The sequence below is a fragment of the Fundulus heteroclitus genome, chromosome 11 (assembly GCF_011125445.2).
Source record: "Fundulus heteroclitus isolate FHET01 chromosome 11, MU-UCD_Fhet_4.1, whole genome shotgun sequence".
Lineage (NCBI taxonomy): Eukaryota > Metazoa > Chordata > Actinopteri > Cyprinodontiformes > Fundulidae > Fundulus > Fundulus heteroclitus.
In genome coordinates this window covers 16,499,919-16,520,982 of record NC_046371.1, presented here as the reverse complement: position 1 = coordinate 16,520,982, position 21,064 = coordinate 16,499,919, and the positions used below count along the sequence as shown (strand labels likewise).

The window sequence follows — 21,064 nt, the reverse complement described above, 5'->3', positions numbered from 1 at the left end:
TGCCTTTAGTCTGCCTTTTCCCTCTGTGGGAGGTGTGCGTTTTAAATCAACCCCTGAGATGCACACTGTCTGCGACCTTCATGAATCACTGTCTCTTGTACTTCTTTAATTTTCGCCCCTTTTCCCCTTTGTGATTTCCCTTTATATTCCCAAATCTTTATGTGGGGCATCCCCTCCTCTTCTCTCCTACACCATTCCCACCTCGCTCCGCTTTCATCCCTCCTCATTGTCCAGCTCGCCTCTTTTTTTTTTTTTTTTTGTGTGTCCCTCTCAGCCTCTCTGGCTACTTCATCCTACCACTTTGAGTCTCATTTACAAAAGCTGTCCTAAATCTGCATAATTTTGCATTAAATTTGTTTAGTTTTCCCTGATGGAATGAAACAGGCTATTGTTTCTTTAATTATCCTTGCTGAAGAGCTTGCACAATGAAATCTGGAAAGAAGAGTATCTGTGTAGATGTGCTTGAACGTGTGCTTGCAACCTCCTCATTTCAGTGAGTCACTCTTTAAATGCTTCTCTTCTCATTTACCTTAAGGAAAGCAGAGAGCCGCATTTCAGGAGCTGTCAACCAGTCCTTGCTCTCCGAACACTCTCAAACACAAACACACACACACCCTCCTGCACTTCCGTAAGGTTACATGTCTATACTCATGAGGCACAAAAACACTTTTTTTTTTCCTCCTGTCCGAGGCTGCTTTCATAAACAAAGTTGGAGGATGTGAAAAAGCTTGTATACATGAGCTGCGGCTTTAACGGCCAGTTTAGATCGTCAAACGCAAACATGCTCTGACATTTTCGAGACAGTGCTGCATCCCTAAAATCCCTGTTTTGGCAATGCCTTCTGCAGCGCTGTGAATGATAAGCAGACACACAAACCGAAAAGGCAGACCCGTATACAGAAACCCCAGTAAAGTCTCTGCAGGGCTCTCCTCCTTCAAGTCTTTAAGTAAAAACAATTTCTGGCAGGCAGGAGAAGCAGGTGGGGGGGGGGGGGGTGCTTATGTGTCTGTGTGTTTTCTTATTTGTGCCGGTGCAGAGCCCCTGCAGGAACCAGAGCAGAGCTTAAGGAGGTAAGCACTGCTCTGAATTCTGAAATACGCAGCAAGAGGCGAGCTGAATGAGGTGAAAAAGATGAAGACGGTATATGGCAGGGAGTCTTGAGTGATGAGGAGCAGACTGCTTGCCTGTAGGTTGGAGGCAGCTTTGTCTCTTACCTGCCAGAAGATGTTGTCGATGGTGTTCCCCAGGAATCCTTCTCTGTTGTCGGACGACAGCAGCTTGGGCCCCAGTATCGTCATGAACTCCTCGAAGTCTACCTGGCCGTCTCCTACGAGTGGACACACACACACACACACACACACACACACACACACACACACACACACACACACACACTGAGAGAGCGGCTGCTGCAGCACAAACAATATCAGGCAGACATTTTTTTTTTCTACCTGAAGCAAAAACAACGGAAATGACAGGATTATAGGTGGCGATGCTTTGATTTGTGACACTAATGACACACAAAAAAAGTTAAAATAAACATTTGTCAACTCAGATTTAAGTATTTTTGGGGGGGGATTTAGATGGCATTTCAGGCAAATTAACTTCACAGGACACGTCTCTCAAATGTTTGCATTATGTATTCTGCTGCTGCATGTAGTTAATGATAGCCATTAACAGCGCGAACAGCTCCATTACAGCTCCTGGTAAACAGTATCATCCACATGCAGATTCATAGCATAGACGTTGACCTGAAGATATTGCAATCAGGAAAGTCCCTTTTATTTCATTTATAGTTCATTATGGTACGCTCGGTTGCATATTAAAATGCTTTGTACAAAAGCAATTGCAATGGATGCTGTTCAGTAAATTGCCTTGCAACTGGATTCAAACCTATTGAAGACAATACAACAACAAACTACGCAGTATTTCACAGGGAATGTATATGACAGACCTACACAAATTAGTGCATAATTATGAAGTGGATGCATAAGGGCACTAGGTTTTCAAACTTTAAAAAGTTTGAAAGGTTCTTGAGTACTATGATGAGCCATCTATTCCGGCATTTATATAACTTCAGGTCTTTTTTGGTTATGTTTCTACCTGCTTTGCACATCTATCGATGGCAATCTTTTGCCCATTCTTCCTTATAAATGAACTGAAGCTCAGTAATTTAGATGCAGAGTATCCAGGAAGAGCAAAATCTCCGAGATTTTGGGCTGGGTTTAAGTAAAGTCTTTGGTTGGGTCTTTCTGACACAGGTATATGCTTTGATGTAAGCCATTCCATTATGGCTCTGATTGTAAGTTTAGGATGGTTTTACTGCTGTCTGCCCCACTCTCAAAGTGAGTGAGCGAGTTAAATAATGGATATTTAAGTTATACAGAGTATAAAAACAAGTATAAAGTTGTGTAAATAAAGTCATGACATTATTATTTTGCTAAACAACTTTGAAAGTTCAGATAAAAAGCAAATAGTATTTGAATTTAATCAGCTTTGTTTTGTAAATCTAGGCCTTCACCTTGCACCACACATATCACTGAAACGGAAGACGATTACAAAAGTAGTTTTGAGGAGATTGTTAACAGCAAAATAGAAAAGTAGAAATAATGTCTATGACTATTTAGATATGGATATGAGATTAGTGAACTCAATTTTATGTTGTAGCTGGGCCATTCACATACATTTGAAATTTGTCCTATTCGGCTGGATGATTTCCTCAAACTGTAAAAGTAGCTAAAGTTATTCCACTTTACTAAAATGGAAACACACGTTTTCTTAAATTGTGAACCACTATCTTTACTTCCTCAGTTTACAAAAATGTTTAGAGAAATTATTAGACTGTTTCATTTTTTAAATAGATAAAAATTTTATAGTATGGGTCTGTGATAGACTAGACACCCCTCGCCTGATGGCTAAAGGAGGTAGGCAATACAAGAGATCATAGTTTCCTTATTGCTTGCTTTTTAAAAAAAATCTGCCTAACAAAAAAAATAAACAGATGTTTACATACAAAACTTCTTACGTTTACTGTAAAGTAGGAAATAAACACAATAAATTGTGACTACAACATCTTGGTTACATCTATAGCAATTTTAGTGTCCACACAACGAGCAAGTGAGAAGTTATACATGCTTAGATAGACAAAAATCCAGGTGAAGCCCTACTGTGTGGTGCCATTTGGCACAGTTTGGCACAATTTTTAAGATTTTGGAATTTGTTCTTGAAATTAAAAATGTAAGATTTTATAATATATTTCGTAGATACTTTTGTAGAGGAGTCTCAGATGAAGATCTGGACATATGATAAATGTGTGTCGGTCTCAGTTAGTCAGCTACAAGCGTGGTATTGTTGCTAAAGTGCTCAAGCCCCCTTGAAAGGCAGATTTTATAAGTGAACTCTGCCTCAGACGTCTCCCCAACTCTATCTCTCACCTGTTTGGTTTGCTCCCTGTTCTTCATGATGCTGTTTGCCCACTCATCTTCAACTTTGTGTGTGTCTATGGCATGATTCCTAACAACGAATCATGTCATGAATACATGAAGGGTTTGGAGTACTTATGCAAGGCGTGGTAAACAATAATATCAGGAGAATTCCTAATTTCATTTGCCTACAGATACATTTGATCATCAAAATAAAATTAATTAGGTACTATTTGTACAAAACACAATCTGGTGATAAATGCTAATTCTGCGTAAGACTCTTCTAACTTGCAGAGCCTTTTATTTTGGCCACATCTACAAAAGGTACGGTTTACTTTGAACAGTGGTTTCAAAGAGATTGGATTTTGCCTTGAGTTGTTGCCCAATTACCCAACCTCTACTGGAAAACATTAGTCAAGATGAAAACTGACAGAAGATTACAGACCTGTCTGTGTCTATAACGTTGAACAGTGCCTAACATAATGTTCATCACTGCACAGCCGGATTAAGTCCTCAAAGAAATGATCCTCTGAGAGAGCGTAATTTAATCTTATATGGAATTAATTGAGGTTTAAAGAGGGATAGTTCCAGATATACCATTAAATCTTAAGCATATATTTAATAACATAAAATGGATATAAAAACACTGTGCAGGTTCTGATGTGTCGAGTGTGGAAGCCAGACGTATACAGGGGTTTTTAGGAGAGATAGCATCTCGCCTCGGGACAAATGGCAGTGCTGCTTTCAGGTGGTCGGTTACTCACAGAAGCAAAAGCAAAAAGCTTTTAGCTTTGACCTTTGATATTTATGGCAAGCTGTGAAATCAAGAGCCAAGAGCAGTCAGATAACAAACCGCTGAAAGACTGAACGGATTGTTCCTGATGCGAGTTCTGCCTCGGAGTAATTGCAATCGGCGGTGGATTTACAAGTCGAGCGCGACTTTTAAGTGCGAGGAGCAGATAGGCCCGCTCTTTATTGTCTCGGGGGAAATTTGCCGAGCCTCAGGTCCTTTACAAAGTGTTTTAATAAAGAATCTCGGAAGGAAATCCAAAGCAAGTTAAAGAGGCATTTTGATTCAAATTCAACACACAGTAACTCTGCTCAAAGACATTAAGCCACTTTATAGGTGCCCCACTCCTTTTCATTTTAATACAAAAGCATAGAAAACAAAGATCTACATGCATGTGTAGAGCAGAAACACATTTTGCATGCTCTGCACACGCCCCCCAAGCGAGTGTCCTTATGTAACGTCTCACCATCCATGTCCAGTCTCTGCATAATGATGGCCAGCTCCACTTCGCTGGGCATGTAACCCAGGGAGCGCATGGCCATGCCCAGCTCCTGCTTGGAGATGAAGCCATTCCCATCTCGGTCCAAAACTCGAAACGCCTCACGGATCTCTGCAGAGCAAAACACAACCTGTCACTGCCAAGTGCCGACTTACTCAGTGCTTCTTTTCATTCTTAGCTATGAGACATATTTTTTTAAAAAAAATACACATCATTGAATTTAAAATGCAACTTAAATAGATGAGCAGAGTCAAATACTGCGATGCTACGGTCATGCAGCATCTGTTCCTGTTGGTCCTGGTGTGAGAGTGTCTGGCTGATGAGGTGGGAAGGTGTTACATGAAAAGACGACATGTCTTTAAACTCTTTCTTCTACACATATTATTATATACTATATTTATAATATGCCTTATCACATTGAGTGAAAACATAGCTTAATTGTCTTTAGACCCCTTTGCACTTCTTTCTGATGGGTAATCATTGCCGGTTGCTTTTTTTTTTATTTTTCTTGATTGTGTGCTTGCTGTGTGGATAGGGTACATATTCCATAATTAATTTCATATTTGTTTCTAATTATATAAAGCAAATGCCTTGTCATTTGAAATATTTTTCTTTACCACTTACTGTCTTATTGCAATAATCTGACGCATTTTATTATTTGGTTTGTAATTTTAAAGTGTTTTTCTTTTGCATCCTGACATTTTCAAATCCTTGTTTCATCTTTGTACTGGTACATAATGCATTGTGCTTGTCAGTGCTGCACAACTGATTTTCAGAAGATCCAGCAACTGAGAGGAAAGGCACAGTTTTTTTTAGATATATAAATATAAATATTATGTAAATTTTTATATTCAAATCTTCATGGTGTGGATTTTTTATAAAAACAAACAAACAAACATATTTTTGCATCTTGGACATAAATGCAGAAGGAAGCAATGTACCGAACACATCTGATTTCACCTTTTATGTACTTACACCTCTTTTCCTCCAGCAGCTTTTAACTCGCCTTAATTGACAAAACCTCTAGCATTGAATGTCCAATAATCTTCAGACTGTTAGCATTGTTAGGATCTTTTTTTTTTTTTTAAAGATCCGCATTTAATGTACATGTCAAAGGGTTCTAACAAGAGTTATTCATTTCATTTTGGTAAAGAGTTATTCATTTTCATTAGAAATTCAAAGGTCTTGAAACAGTACATAAATATTCCCTGATTGGTTACCATTTAAATTTGGTGAATCTATTTATCCACCAACATACATAGGGTGTAGTTTTGGTTTCTCTCATGTATAAAGAATGTGTTAGAGAAACTTAAATAAATCCATTTTTGTTATTATCTGTCTAGCGTGGTGTGGTCTGCACATTTCCCAGCTTGGCTTTAATTGGTTGATCAGCATCTCAGCATGACTCTTTCCCTGGAATCTCCAGAAATAGACTGCTGAATGCAGCTGTTTTCTGACTTGGTAGAGAATGATTAAAAAAAGCAGAACCAGCCAGAAGTTTTGCCCAATCGAGTCAAAAAAAAGGTCTGATCAACTTGTCCAGATTTGGTTCTAATAAGTCTTTCTATTTTAGCATAATTTGTTTTGCAATGTTTGTCTGATTTAGTGTATAACTCTTGGAATATTTTTATTTGTGTTCTCATTTGAATCACTTACATCGAAAGTAATGAATTGGCAGGAAATCCCAGAGTGAAGAGCATCCAGGAGACACGGGCTGAATCAGAACCAACATCTTTCTAGTATGAGTTACCTACCAAAGAATAACCATTCTAAGATTTTCCCATCCCAATGTGAGAGCTGTGCACCTGACTAATCCAGTTGGTTCTGTGAGTTTGCCAATAGCAAAATATTCAGACCACAGCAGGCGTTGTGTTTTCCTGTTGTATCATGGTGGTTCTGGGGCGAGAGGCTTACAGATCAAAGCTCGTTGTGAAACTTTGAACACCTACTGCCACACTTCCTCCTCACAAAATTACTAATAGGCACTAAAACTCAGAATTCTAGCCTGTAAAACCCATTTTTAACTTGTTTTGAGACTAATAAACTTGATAAAATCTCCCCTTAATCAGATTAAATAGCATTCAGAACATCAGATTTCTTATTCAGATGATTTTCCCTCTTTGTGGAGCCGTGATGAATAATTAAACCATTTCAAATAGACCTTAGCGCAATTAGTAATACAATTAATTCTTGATTATGTTAATTACGAGCGGCCACTGTTTTGTCTCATAATCTAAAACTGAAGTGTCAATATTTTTACACTACACTAACACTAAATAAATCAGAGAAATACACAAAATTCTTGCTTTTGTGACTGAGACTATTCAGTGGGAGGCGAAATGATTCATCTTTTAGACATGCTTTTCTGAGGATAGGTTTGACTTATTCTAAAAGATTATAAGAAATGTATCTATTTATTTTCCTTAATATAGTTTAATATAGTTTATTGCAGCTTGTCAATGCAATAACAATCATGTCATCATGCTCAAGTAAGAAGCTTCAGAGAATAAGCTGTCTGTCTTGACATAAACTTTGTAAAACACTTCTGGTAATGCGGCTCCTTTCTGCACAGCTTTCTATTCTCAGTTACTACAACTACAGACAAAAGCTTGAGAGTGTTTTGACCAAGGCTTTTCCATAAAAGCCAATGGCCGAGTTCTTGTATGTTTAAAAACTTCCCTGATTAGGTTTAGTCTAACTGCTTGTGGGATGCAACATGTTTTCTGTGATAACGCTTCCATAACCAGTCACTTCTCAGAGACCAAAGAGCAGACAGACAAATTAGCTGCGGAGCTGAACAGATCCCTGTGGGAGCTGGAGTCGGCAGAAGCAAAAACAAGTCTTAAATCACATCAGCAGTTAGCTTCTAGTGTAAGCACACTTCAAGTGTTTGTTGACCTCAGTGAAGCTGGTAACATCTGCTGAGTAACCATCCTGTTGGTGGCTGGGACTAAAACACCAGGGGACTTGACCCACTGAGCACTTTAACCTAAAGTCCCTTTAATAAAAAAGTTGTGTCATGGGCGTTCCGCTGTATTCGGGTCACGTGAGCGACCAATTTCTTTCATTTTTACTCGTGATTACATCGAATATTGCTTTATTGTGAAAGTCAGCCACCATGCCAGGGTGTTGTGCCGACAGCTGCAGCAACAACACGGATAAAGGGACGCGGATGTTCCGTTTTCCTAGCGATGAAGGGCGGCGAGTATTGTGGATCAACAGAGTCAGTCGCTTGGCCCAAGAGACGAAAAAAACTTGGAGACCTACTAAAAACTCTTGCTTGTGTGAGGCTTGTTTCTCAAGTGTACAATATCTAAAAATATTGAATAATAATAACCCAGCCCTTTGACTAATGACTAATGACATGTTGAACTCATGTTAAACATGTCTATGAACTTATAATGCTTATTAAAATCAAATCACCTTTGTCATTATTAATTACTTGTTCTTATTATAACCTGACAACCATCATATTTCACACCTGTTCATATGGTTCTGTGACGACCTAAAAAAGTACCTAAATTGCAAAGCACTTATGTGCTAAAACTGGACAGAGATAATGGTCTTTAGTTTGGGTTTTTCCTGTAAGAGAATTAGAAATTATTTATTCCGGTTTCTGGTACGACTGAATAATATAACAAATAAATATGCTAGTACTAGAGGACTTTATAACATGTCATGATTTTTGTCCTATGGGATCAATTCTGGACTTCAAGACAGGAAAAGAGAAGTATACAGTTCACTTAAAAATGTCTCTCTCAAGTCTTATTAAAATGTAATATCAGCTTTTCTGGATGCCTAGTAGGCATCCAGAAAACACTCAGATAGTTGTGATAGTTGATCATCAACACTCAGATAGTTGTGTTTTATTCAGAATCAATGAACTTTGCAGAACACCTGCCTGCAGGGTATTAGAAGGTGCGAAATGCACATAACATAACAGTGTTAAAGCGCCTGCCTGTGGCAAGTTTAGACCCAAAATGGCGGCACTCGCTGAGTTGGCGCAACTTTCATTTAAGGGACTTTACTTTAACCCAGAAAGGATGATCCACAGAAACCTTTGTTACACACATTTTTAACTAATGCGAGCTGTAACGTGGGCTGTGGAAACGACGGTGGCCGACAAATGGCCAAACGTGCTGCACATGAATGGTTCAAACTCCCAAAAAAACAAATGCGCAAAAAAAAAAAAAATGCCACTGAAATGTAAAATTAAAAATGCTGCAATCAGAGAAAATAGACAGAAGCGAAATGAAAAAAGCTGCAAATACCAAAAACAACAGCAAGTCTAAACTTTTAAATAAGCTGCAAACCTCTCAAAAACGTGTGGGACTCACATGGGGCCAGACCCTACAGACATTAATGTGATACCCAGAAGAAAGTTGGAGGGAAGAAAGAAATGTTTTCTTGTCGTTTTTTAAACACGGTGCTGTAATATTTCACAATATTACAGGACATCAGCATATTTATATAGCTAATATTAGCTTGCTTGTCTATACCGTGGGTCTGATCATATGTTACTTGGTGGTCAATTGTTTTGGAGCATGCATCATTCATGTGCGTGGCGCACGTTTGGCCGTTTGTGTTTGGCGTGTTTGGCGTCGTTTGCTGGACGGTTGCACCAACTGGCAACCGTAGGCAATATTTAGGCTGTGTGGCATTCAAGATTTTATTACTATTTTCTCCAGATAAAAAAAACTCTGTGTGGTTATTCAAGAATAGAAATAAGACATTATTCCTCTTTACTTGTGGGTATCAAACAATCTTGGTGTTGTTAATTTACGAATAAACTTTAATAGCAACTTTAGTCTAGCAGCCAATTGTTTAACAAAGACAGTAGCACTGTCACAGAGGACGACCGACATGAAAACGATACATAAAAAAAAAGCTATTTTTTTTTAGTTTAGAAGCAAGTCTTAGTACGACAGCACAGCCAACTGCCACAGGAAACAAGAAAAGCAGTATTGCAGATATTGTTTCTAAAGGGGTGCTTGTCATTGTGCTTCACCATTTCAAATGTTTACCGTTCTGGTATATTCATACCAAATTTTTCTAATGTACAGAAAAAAAAAAGTCCACCTTGGGGCAATTCATACTGTCGTCTTCTACCCACCCTGGGGTCATTTCTTACCCACATTGACGACAATTGATTTAAAGTAATTTTCTTTAATCGACCTATAGTCTACTGTAAGGAAATGTGGTAATAAATCTCACGAATCACATCGAGCATAAGGTCACCCAAAGTTATTTTGGTTTGATCAGGGTTCACAGACTCTCTTACAAGAGTCCTTTGGCCCAAATAGAGAGCAGAACTGCAATGAATCAAAATAAAGTTCAGACTGAGCCCAACTCTGCTGGAGGTTTCTATTCCTGTCCAAAATGGAGTTGTTTCTTTCCAGCATTGCTACAGGCTTTCTCAGGAGTGACTGAATGTAATGTACTAGACTTCCTTAGATAGCTTATTATCAAGTGGCATTATAAACTGAATTTAACTGCACTGCAATATAGTAATGTTAATGAACGTGAAATGGTTGTGGATATGGAAGGTTTCTCTATTCGGGTTGTATCGATAGATCTGATGCAGTGTTTCTGGATTTGATTTATAAAAGTTTAGATTTGTAGAGAATTGACACAATGTAATTGAATTGAAAATCAAAAAGAAGAATCAAATGCAATCTTCAGAATTTATTTTTTTGAAATTTAACTTTTATTTCTTTCACTATAGATGTTTGTTTTACACCAACCGTTTTGGTGGATATTTTTTGAGCTGAGGGCTTTCACAGGAGTTTTTAAACCTGGTGTTGCTGAGGAGATCATAGAGTAACGGTAAATAACAGCCATCGTTTTAAGGGTTTGTTCACTGTTGTTAAAAGTGGTTTGAAGTCACTCTGCACTGAAAGCCTAAAGCAATTGGACCAGAGAGCCATTAGAAACTATCATGCTGTCATGAGAAAAACTAAGCATATCCCATAGTACTGTAGCTCATTCAACTACTTTTAGTATCTATGGTTTGCAAAAGTCGATTTTTTGTCTCATTTTATTAGTTTCTCACATGGTTGTGGGGACATTTTCTTTATAATATCTCTTCAGCTGGTTGAGGTTTGCTGGTTTTCATGTCTGCAAAACCCTTTTAAGGTCTCATCACAGTAGTTCAATTAAACTTTGCCACAGATTTTGTTTTGTTTTGTTTTTCCTGTGATTATTGTAGCTTTGCTGTTGTGGTCATTGTTCTGGTCATGACCCCATTTTGGCCAAACTTAAGCTGTCTGACAAATGGCCAGACATTTGGCTGCAGAATGGTTTACAGAGACATTTACGGTGGATTTAATGACTTCAAGGTGCCAAAATGATGTAGCTGCAAAACAAGCGGAAACCATAGTTTTACCACAGCTGTGCTTGACAGTTGGTATGAGGTGTTTTTACTTATTTGCTTTTCACCAAACATGGCACTTTGCATTGGGAAAAAACATATTTTGGTGTCATCTGTCCAAAGGACATGGATCTAACCTTGCCTGCAAGCTGAATTCTCGTGGTATTTGTGCGTTCACAATCCCATGAGAATCCATCCTGTCCCGCTCCCGCCTCAACCTTTCAAGGCCGACTTAAAACGGGCCGGCCAATCACGTTGCAGTATTATGCTTTAAAGGAGAAGTCCGGTCAACAAGGAAAAATTAGTGGATCATTATCTATACCTAAAACTAATATGCCTGTGGTGATTTCATGAATTTAGCGTTAATCAGTAAAAAAATAAAAGCATAAATTGTTGTCTCGATCACTGAGTCTGGGGGGCGGCCATTATTGCCCAAATATGGGCAATAATGGCCGACTGACATCACAGTGACGTCTCTGTGCGGTAAGGCACTGTGCTTCACAAGCTAATTCAATAGCAACTATTGTACACAGCTGTGATCAACAACAATTATTTTGGATTTCCAGAGGACTTCACCATTGAAATTCGCGAGAGCTATTGTTGAAGCAACAATGCTCATGTGCATGACAGTTGGATGTTCCAATACATCTGGTAAAAGTGAAAAAAAACATTTGTTTTTTCTCCTTTTCGATTAATGATCCATCACGGGTTCGTCGTTGGATTGCCTACTTGAAGAGGGAGGATTTGCCACCGAACTTCTGGCCAGAGAAAAAACGTCATCTTTAGCCAACATTTTGAAGAAGAATGTCTTCAAGATGACATGAGAGCGAGAATTTTCGGTAGGTTTTTCTTTTTTATAATGTAGAATTTGCGCAGATATTTGTTTACCCAACCAGAGGGGCGGAGGGACACGACACACTTGGAAAGCATGCTCACTGTTGTGAAGCCCACTTATTTTATGCGACTTTGGTCTTCTTTTTTCTAAAGTTGCTTGTAAATTTCATGAGTTGCGGGTTGCAGTTTTTTGGGCTTATTTCTGAAAGTGAAGTCGCTTGTTTTGGCTCTAAACTAAGTGATGCTGAAATATCCCTCTGCCTCATAACACACTGGAGCTCATTCTAACAGGAGCAGAGTAAACTCAGACAGAGCAACTCTGCCCGTATTTTCTGCAGTTCACGGTGAAATAACTGATAACTGCTGAAAGTAGATTAGGCGGTGCAGATCACCATTTTGAGCAGAGATTGGTTCTAAAGATGAGTTTTATACTCATCTTAGAACATTGCAGAACCCAACCCATAAACCGTACTTTAATGCTTATTTGTTTTTTTTATGTCTCTAAAATGTAAAATTAGTATTACTTTAAATTTAAATGCTTAATACCATGTCTATCTTTGTTTAAGAGGTAAAGAAAATATTTTGGCATGAAAATGGGTATTTATTTACAAGGGGACAGATAGGGCATTGGGACTTGCTCAACAGCCGATCCCGCAACCTGACGTCACAAACTGGGAGGTGGCAGTACTGTTCTTGACCAACATGGATGCCTCCACTAAAGCACATTCAAATGAAAATTACTCTTAATTAAAAAAAAAAAAAAACGTATTATTTATTGAAAACTATGTAATACTTTTATGTTTAAAGTAGGCTACTTTCAGCAGTTTGAATTCTGATTTTCACCGGACTTTTCCTTTAAGGCGGAACTTACCAGCTGTGACGGAAACAAGGGTTGGCGAGCCCACGGCTGAATCAACGTAAACATGGCAGCGCAGGAGAACTCACGCCTAGCTGCTGCTATCACATCTGTTTTGTCAGAATGCACGATCTGCACGAGTGTCACTATCCAAATAAGTATGAATTGACCAGCGTAACCCAAGGTGGTTTCTCATGGCGCCTGCTACTTACGACTCTTTCATTTGACACCATAATTGGCTTAAATCCACCTTTGGTAGGCGGGCACTAGGTGTCGATTCGCCCAATAAGCTTATAAAGCTCTGCTGAATGTCTCTCCTGTCCCCGAACGGATTGGATGGGAGCAGACCCAGATTGATAATGTGCAGAATGGAGAGTGCTGCACCTTATCAATCTGGCTGGCCAGGTTAACATTGGTCCAAAAGTCTTATGTTTTGTTTTTCCGGATGAAGCATTGCAAACTTTATATACATTGGCATATATTTGCAGTAGAGAAGAAGCTTTCTCCTGCACCATTTCCCATGCACTGAACTCATTGCATCACATTCTTATTGTGCTGTCACAAACATTCATTCCTGGAAACTTTGGCAGCTGTCTTAAATGTTTTGCACTCATGAATATTATTTCTCCCATAGGGAGAGTGAATTCAAATGGCACAAATAGATACAATCTAACAACTTTCCTATATTGATATTGATAAGCAGCAACAATTGATGATGTATTTACTTCCTGGCATTGTGTTGAGATACACATGAAGGTTTCAGACCAACAAACTGCCTAGAATTATGCTTTTATAATATAATAATGATGCTATACTATGGAAGCAGGAAGGGACAATCGTTTTTTCTAATGGCTGTGTTGAAATTCATCTAAACTTTTTCTTTGCACTGCTTTGTGATGAGCGATCAATTATCCTCCCCATCATCATGCCATTTCATTAAAAAGCCTGTTGTAATAATACCTTTGTAATCTTCCAGCCTTATTTTCCATCTTGTACTTATTTTCCATCCGGCACAAAAAAATCACTGCGCAATTATGTAAACAATTATGTTTCAGTTATGTTCCTAGCACCAAGAACACTGAATTCAAAACTACTTAATTCAAAACCATGTGTCATCTGATGGTGTCCCTTAGACAAACTGATCCATGAGATGTAATTAGTGATTCGTAGATTTTAGCAGGTTTGTAAGGAGCCGAAAGGTGCTTCCCTGGAGTAGATAAGGAGCTCATCCATTAACTGTAAGTGCAGGAGCCTTTCTCACAGACAAATCAAGGTGAGTGTCAGCTGCTTCTCTCCCATACCCCCCTCCTCCTCCACTGCCTGTCTAAGTCCCTTTTCTTCTCTCTCTCTCTGTCTCTCTGTCTCTCTCTCTCTCTCTCTCTGTTTCGCATCTTTTTTATACTCGCCACATCTTACAAACCCAGAGGGGCCTCCACAAAGCACAATCACCGCCATCGCTGCCAAGAGCGCTTCCGATTCTGTGTTCCCACGCAAATAAGGATTCTTCCTAACAAGAAGTAGTGATCAAACGCACACAACCGAAAGGGAATGAGTTCGTCTGTGCAGCAGAAAAACAGAGAGCAGCGAGGAATGTCTCACCGCATGTCCACCACAGTTTACAGCACATTACCTGTCAATCATTTGATGTATGCAGAGCTCTATCTATCTATCTATCTATCTATCTATCTATCTATCTATCTATCTATCTATCTATCTATCTATCTATCTATCTATCTATCTATCTATCTATCTATCTATCTATCTATCTATCTATCTATCTATCTATCTATCTATCTATCTATCTATCTATCTATCTATCTATCCATCCATCCATCCATCCATCCATCCATCCATCCATCCATCCATCCATCCATCCATCCATCCATCCATGATTTGTGTATGCATTGTTTCTTCTGCACCTATTTGTAAGTATTATTCTCGTCTTGATGTGCTGCTCTTCTCTTCCTCCGGGTTATCTCTGCCTGTTCTGTCCGTATTTTCTCTGCATGTTGCATGAAAGCTAAAGCTGAAAGATGAAGTTCAGTCACAGCCACCGTCTAAGCCTGTAAACATCCCCCATGGCTCATAACTGGACGTGTCCTCCATGCAGCCACCTCTCATTTTTTTTGGCTTTCTCCAAGAAGCGAGAATCAGAGGCAAGACGAGCTGCTTCGAAGGAGGGAGAATGTGCAGCCTCCCAGAACCCACTGAGATACATTTGTATGCAGCCCAACAGTGGGGACCACGTTTTCAATAGGGTACAAATGAGCTGGTCCCTGATGTATAGCTGTTCAATGTGTGTGTGTGTGTGTGTGTGTGTGTGTGTGTGTGTGTGTGTGTGCGTGCACGCATCCGCCAATGGACGCGTGTTACAAAGGGACCCCTCAGGTCTGTACATGTTCACACACTAAAAGCCAAAATGCTTTAAAAGTACAGAAAGGGTTCGAGGCGGTTCGTTTCGAGGGGTGATTAACAATTCATCTGTCGACACCAGCAGATAAACCTGCGAGAAACCTCTGAATCTCTCTGAAGTGGGATTAGACGTGTTCAAACGCAGGCAACAGCTTCCAGCCTGGATAATTTGTCCACATCAAACAAACTGGTTGTTTACACAGGAGCTCTGGCTCACAGAAGGTTCACCTTAGAGTTTAGGAGACGGAATTCAGTTCATACAGTTCTTTCAAAAATAAAACTTTTGCCTTGTTTTCCACAGTATGTGGCTTCACGACCACAAACTGCAATGCGTTTCATTAGGGTATTGTGAGGCAGACAAAAAAACAAGGATCATAAAGTTGCACGGCCCCTTTTACTATGATTCCTAAATTAAGTCCAGTGCAAACATCTGCCTTCAGAAGTCACCGAATTCCAGCTGTATGTAATTTACTTTCAGTATAAATTTAAATAGCAGACAAAAACATGTTTATTGAACATTGGCAAGCTTAAAATCATGATCCAATGAAAAATTCAGTTTAAAGTTCACCACAGGTTAAAGGGGGTCAAAGCAAACATGTCAAAGAATGTACTCTGGTCAGATGAGACCAAAGATGAACATTTTGACCTATTTGCAAAAAGCAATGTGTGGCATAGACTTAACCGTGTACAGCACCCTGAACAGATAAACTTCATTATGAAACATGGTGGGGGCAGGAAAAGGCTGTGGGGAGGCTTTTCAGCCATGAAAGGGAAGCTAATCAGAGTTTATAATAGAATGGGGCTGAATACAGAACAATCCTGTGTTAAAATATTCAGAAACTCTTCAGTCAGTCTGAATGAATTTAAGGTATTTTGCAAATACCAACCAAACAAACAATATGCATACATTTCAATCAGTAGCTGTGCAGAGCTGATAAATATAATTTTAAAACAGTTATAGCTGTAATTGCAGTGAAGGTGAATCTACAAAGTATTGATTCATGGTGATGTGAATAAAAAACACTTTTAAGAGTTTTATTAAGAAATGTTGAAAGAAATGTATCATTTTCCTTTCATCCATGTTATGCAACAACTACTGTGGGTCAGAACAATAAAATATATTGAAGTCTGTAGCTGTGATATGAATAAAATGCAGAAGAATCAAGGGGTGTTTAAGTGTTGGCACGGCACTGTATGTAAAGAAGCTCTCACAGGTCCAGGTCCCGTTGAAAGCAAACCAATCATAATGACACATTTGAGTCAGTGCAGAAGCTCTGCTTTCGGTGCAGAAGTTCTGTCTCTGTGAACTGGGCTGAGTCAATTTATGCAACAGGGACATTGGATTAAGAGATTTGTACAACAAAGTACTTCATAGCAAAGCGCAGGGAGCGTTCATTCAAACTGCAGCAGGGCCTCGTGTACAACACAAACAACAAACAGCCAGACTTCCAGACACACTTTCATGCTCAGTCCTCACTCTGCGGCAGGATTACAGAAAAAGAGGCGTTCGCGCTCACTGCACACTGGAAGTCTTTATTTTGATCAAAAAGCAAAATAAAATAAAATAAAATAATGAATCATGTATCTCCAACTCAAGCAGATTTCCAGCAGTTTATCAAGCAGTTTATTTTATTTTTCATTTCTAGAACAATTAATTACAATTGTTAACCTCCAACAAATGTAATCACAGACGATCATCATAAAAAACACTAAATCCTGAGCTTTTACATCAGTTACAACTTAATGCGATATTAATGCTGAATGTCAGTGTAATGATGTTTTACTCAATGCTCAGGCAGAATCAAACTGTGAGGCCAATCAACGTGTGCAGGATATGCTAATCAGAGCTGAACCACCGAGCCCGTCTTCTTTTTGTGGTGGATGTTTATATCTGGGCTGAGCTGTAATTTTATTCTTCAGCCTCCCTTCCTTTTTTTCTTGAAACCTTAAGATTTGCTTGCAGCCTGCTTGTGAGCCGGTTTGTGCTTGTTGCACCATTTTGACCTAATTTTAGAGATGCTGCTGAGCTCCACGGTAAATCAAAATTCGCCTTGTCGAGTTCAACGTCACCGTGACTGATTGTAGGGAACGGTCAGAGTCATAAGAAACAAAGCCCCGGAAGTCATTTTTGGTTGGTTAAGTACAGAGCAAATCGCTCCACTTTAGCGCCGATTATTGATGTTCGCACTTACTCTCCCGCAGTATTTATCACATCCAAGCCAACTTTTGTGGGGACTGGTAGCATCAATTTTCATGCAAGATAAAATATGAATGGGAAACTAATTAGGGTACCACTCTAGATACACTGGTGTTCTGTCAAGCTCCACTTCCTTCTGAGTTGTCTGACTGATTTTATTTCCTAAGCTCCATAATTGGAAACCAATGCATCCAGTCAAGCTCTGACAGAATGGCTAAATGGGAAATCTTCACCTCCAGAGAATTGGAGCGTTGTAACTGCATTGTTCCACCAACGGACCATTAATTGTCTGTACCTCACACTTTGTTCTGCATCCACACATTCCTCCTCCTCCTCCTCCTCCTCCTCCTCCTCGCGCCTGTCTCTGCCGGGTCGGCACACTCACCTCCCAGCTCCTCAGTGGAGAGGCTGGTGAGCTGGAAGGCTTCGCTGCCCTCGGTCAGGGAGCTGCTCAGGTAGTTGTCTGGATAGAGCAGGCCTGCCCGCACATGGTGGAATGGCATCTTTTCCCTGCAAAGCAAAACCAAGCGTCACATGTGACAGTATAATGCACAGTGGGACACTTTAAAAAACTGATTTGAAGACAGTATCAAGAAAGCGTACTGCTTTGCTGGACTTTAAATAAAATATAGATTCAGAAACGTGGTTGCGTTGTACGGTGGCCGAGCGGTGAAAAAGGCACTGCAAATCCATAGATGCACTGCAAACACAAAAAAAGATTCTAACACATAAACACACAAAACACATGGAATGGAAAACTGCAGCAAAAAAGAGAAACGCTGCAATCCCAGAGCTCCAGACCACTCCTTCTTGTGGTCTGGAGCTCTTCTGTTATGTGAGGCTAGTTTGCAGATTTTTTTTAACTTGCAGTAGTTTTTGCTACTTGTAACCTTTTGCCTCAAAGTGTTTTGTATGTTTGTGTGTCAGCATCATTTATGTTTGCAGCATGTTTGCGCTTTGGGTGTCAGATTTCTGTGATTGCAGCGTTTCTATTTTGCTGCATTTTTCCATTGCATCTGTTTCTGTGTTTGCATGTTAGCCTCTTTTTTGTGCTCGGAGTACTTTTTGTGTTTGCAGCATATTTATGTACTTTCAGTGCATTTGCACCCCTCGGCCATTGTAGTACGGCATTGGCTGTTTACGCTGCACAGTTCCCTTTAACCCCCCCCCCCTCTCCCCTCCACCAAGTCTATTTTAAACAATAAAATCTGAAACCTGATTCTGTGAAACATTTGTCTGATATTGTTTGCTAATTTACACATCACACTGTCCTTTTGCTCAAGACTTCCTTCAATAACAGATTACCTGCCATAATGGATTCAAAGATTAAGGCTGGGGAAAATAAAATAAAATAAATAAATTTGCAGATACATCTACATACTGTTAAGCATCTATTTTTTTTCCTTCTAAAGTGTACCATCAGGATATGAGAAACCTCTCTCCGGCTCCCTTTCCCCTCCTCTCCCCTGCTTCTTGTTCAATAGAGGAGAGAGTCATGTCAGCAGTTGTTTCTTCTAACCTTCCCTGTCAAATCCGCTGGCTTCCCGTCCCCCAGGAGTATCCCCGCCGCCACATGACACCCCGACATGAGACCTCAGGCCTTGCAAGGGTGTCAGTACGCCACAGCTGCCATGGCTGTTGCGCGATCAGAGCAGTTCTTCTTTGATTTGTCAGAGTTGTCCTGCTGAGGGCTCTTTGTTTTGCAGCATTCTGACATTTTGATGATATGCTTCATGTTATATTCTTCCTAATTATAGACGTGGAGGGGAGGGTTAGAAAGAAAGACGGGCGTGTGGGAGGGAAAGAAATCCTGAGGATTGTTGAGCCGCCAGTTGCCAGGACAGAAGACGCAGGGACGGAAGTGGGCATATATCTATGGTAACTAAAACAGTCACTCTTTATCATCACGCAGGAGAAGATTTTGACCTGAATTCTGCGCGGCTCTTAGAATCCCAGCAAAAATGCTGCGGAGAGTGTGAAAAAAAAAAAAAAAAAAAAAGGGAATGTCTGCTCTGATGATCAGCAAAGGGGCACCAGGTGTGAAAGATGAGTCTCTGAATGAAACAGTGATAGACAGCACTGTGTGTATTAATGCGTGTGAGTGAAGTGGCATGAATGTGTGCACAGCTCGCGAGCTCCGAGGAAATTTGCTCTTCAGTCCATCTGCTACTGAGTCTAAACATGCCTCACCTGCACGCCAAACTCACTCAGGTCTCCACAGCAACATGCCTCTGTTCTCAAGACAAAGGCGACGTCGGCCAGCACGATGAACACACACACACACACACACACACACACACACACATCCATTATTACTCTTAAGGCTTTGAATCACATATTAGTCATGCTAGTGGCTGGGTTCCTCTTGGGTGAGCAAACATTGCAGGTGAGGAGCCGGGAAAAACAGCTAAATGACAGACAGAGACTATGACATATAGGATTGCAGTGAAACTGGCCATATTCTGTGTATTCCAGTGACTGGTGAATGGATGCAAATTAGCCAGATTGCCTAAAATGTATGAAATCTGACAAAGAAAAAACCTTTTAGGTCACACCCTCTAAAACAGGAGGTGCATGACATGACACCTTTTTAATGGCGCGTTTGGAAATCTCAAACAGTAACTACATATTGGAATAATAAAGCAAAAATAATTTTATGCGATTATTTGTATACCTATGCATCTCTTGTGTTTGAGGCCATTGCTTTTTATTTGAGTGCTATGATATCTTTATAGCTTTCTGTAGTTACTAAATTCTGTGTGATGCAGCATTTTGTATTTTGCAAAATTTAGCTGCAAGGTTTGTTTTTTTTTCTTTACTATTTATGCCAACAGCTATTCTGCCTTTGTTTGCCACTACTAGCAAATGATTACATAGCTGGAAAAACACAAAATTATGCCAGACTTGCTTTCTAATGTTTGTGTAAATGTGCCTGCAGAGATGTAATATGTTCACAGCACACTTGATTGAGCTGTTGAAGCACATCAACGTATTGGGACCAAAAAAAAAAAAAAAAAGCTAAAAATCACCCTAATTTTTCAAAAAGGGTGCAAATAAACACAAAGACTAAATTCCAAGGTCAAACAAGGAAAAGTATTTCATGATTTGTCCAGGTGTTGGGCGCCAGAGTCAAACTCAAAGCCTCCTAAATGGCAGATGAATGATTCCCCTCTGAGGCTCAATTAACTTATGTTAAAATCACTCCAGTACTTAGACTTTAGATTTCCACAAAGTAACCTTCTCTGTTTTAGATGAACTTGGATTATCAAAAATGCCATAACAGTTATAGAGATAATTTTGTATTCCTTTATTCAAAGTCAGAACCTACATTTTCTTAGTGTTTAGTAGCATTCCCTTTAAGTAACATGACTTGAGTCAAACATTTTGGCTTTTTTTCCTCAAGCTTCTCGCCATCATCATTTCCCGATAAAACAAGTGAAAACAAAGTTTCTAAGTCGCTTCTGTCAAATTCTCAGTTGTACTGATATCAGAGCTTTGTGGTCGCCACTCCATGTAATTGACTTTGTTTTCCTAAAGCCACATTGTAACAAATTTGGTGATATGATCAGTGTCCATTTGGAAGAACCTTTTGTGGCAAAGCTTTGACTTCCTGGCTAATGTTTTGAAATGTTATTTCAATATTTTGCATAATGTCTCCAATTATTAAAAGGTATTGTCTTCCTG

At 39.6% G+C, this 21,064-nt stretch overlaps 1 protein-coding gene across 1 annotated transcript in view; it reads right to left on the bottom strand.

Annotated features, from left to right (window-relative positions):
• Nucleotides 1–21,064, bottom strand: part of caln2 (calneuron 2) — a 53,234-nt gene that overhangs the window by 20,243 nt on the left and 11,927 nt on the right. Inside the window, exons 2-4 of the mRNA XM_012852810.3 lie at nt 17,766–17,890; nt 4,679–4,822; nt 1,215–1,327 (exon numbers count right to left, since the gene is read on the bottom strand). Of these exons, the coding sequence (XP_012708264.1) occupies nt 1,215–1,327; nt 4,679–4,822; nt 17,766–17,883 (375 nt within the window). The 5' untranslated portion in view covers nt 17,884–17,890. The remainder of the gene's footprint in view (nt 1–1,214; nt 1,328–4,678; nt 4,823–17,765; nt 17,891–21,064) is intronic.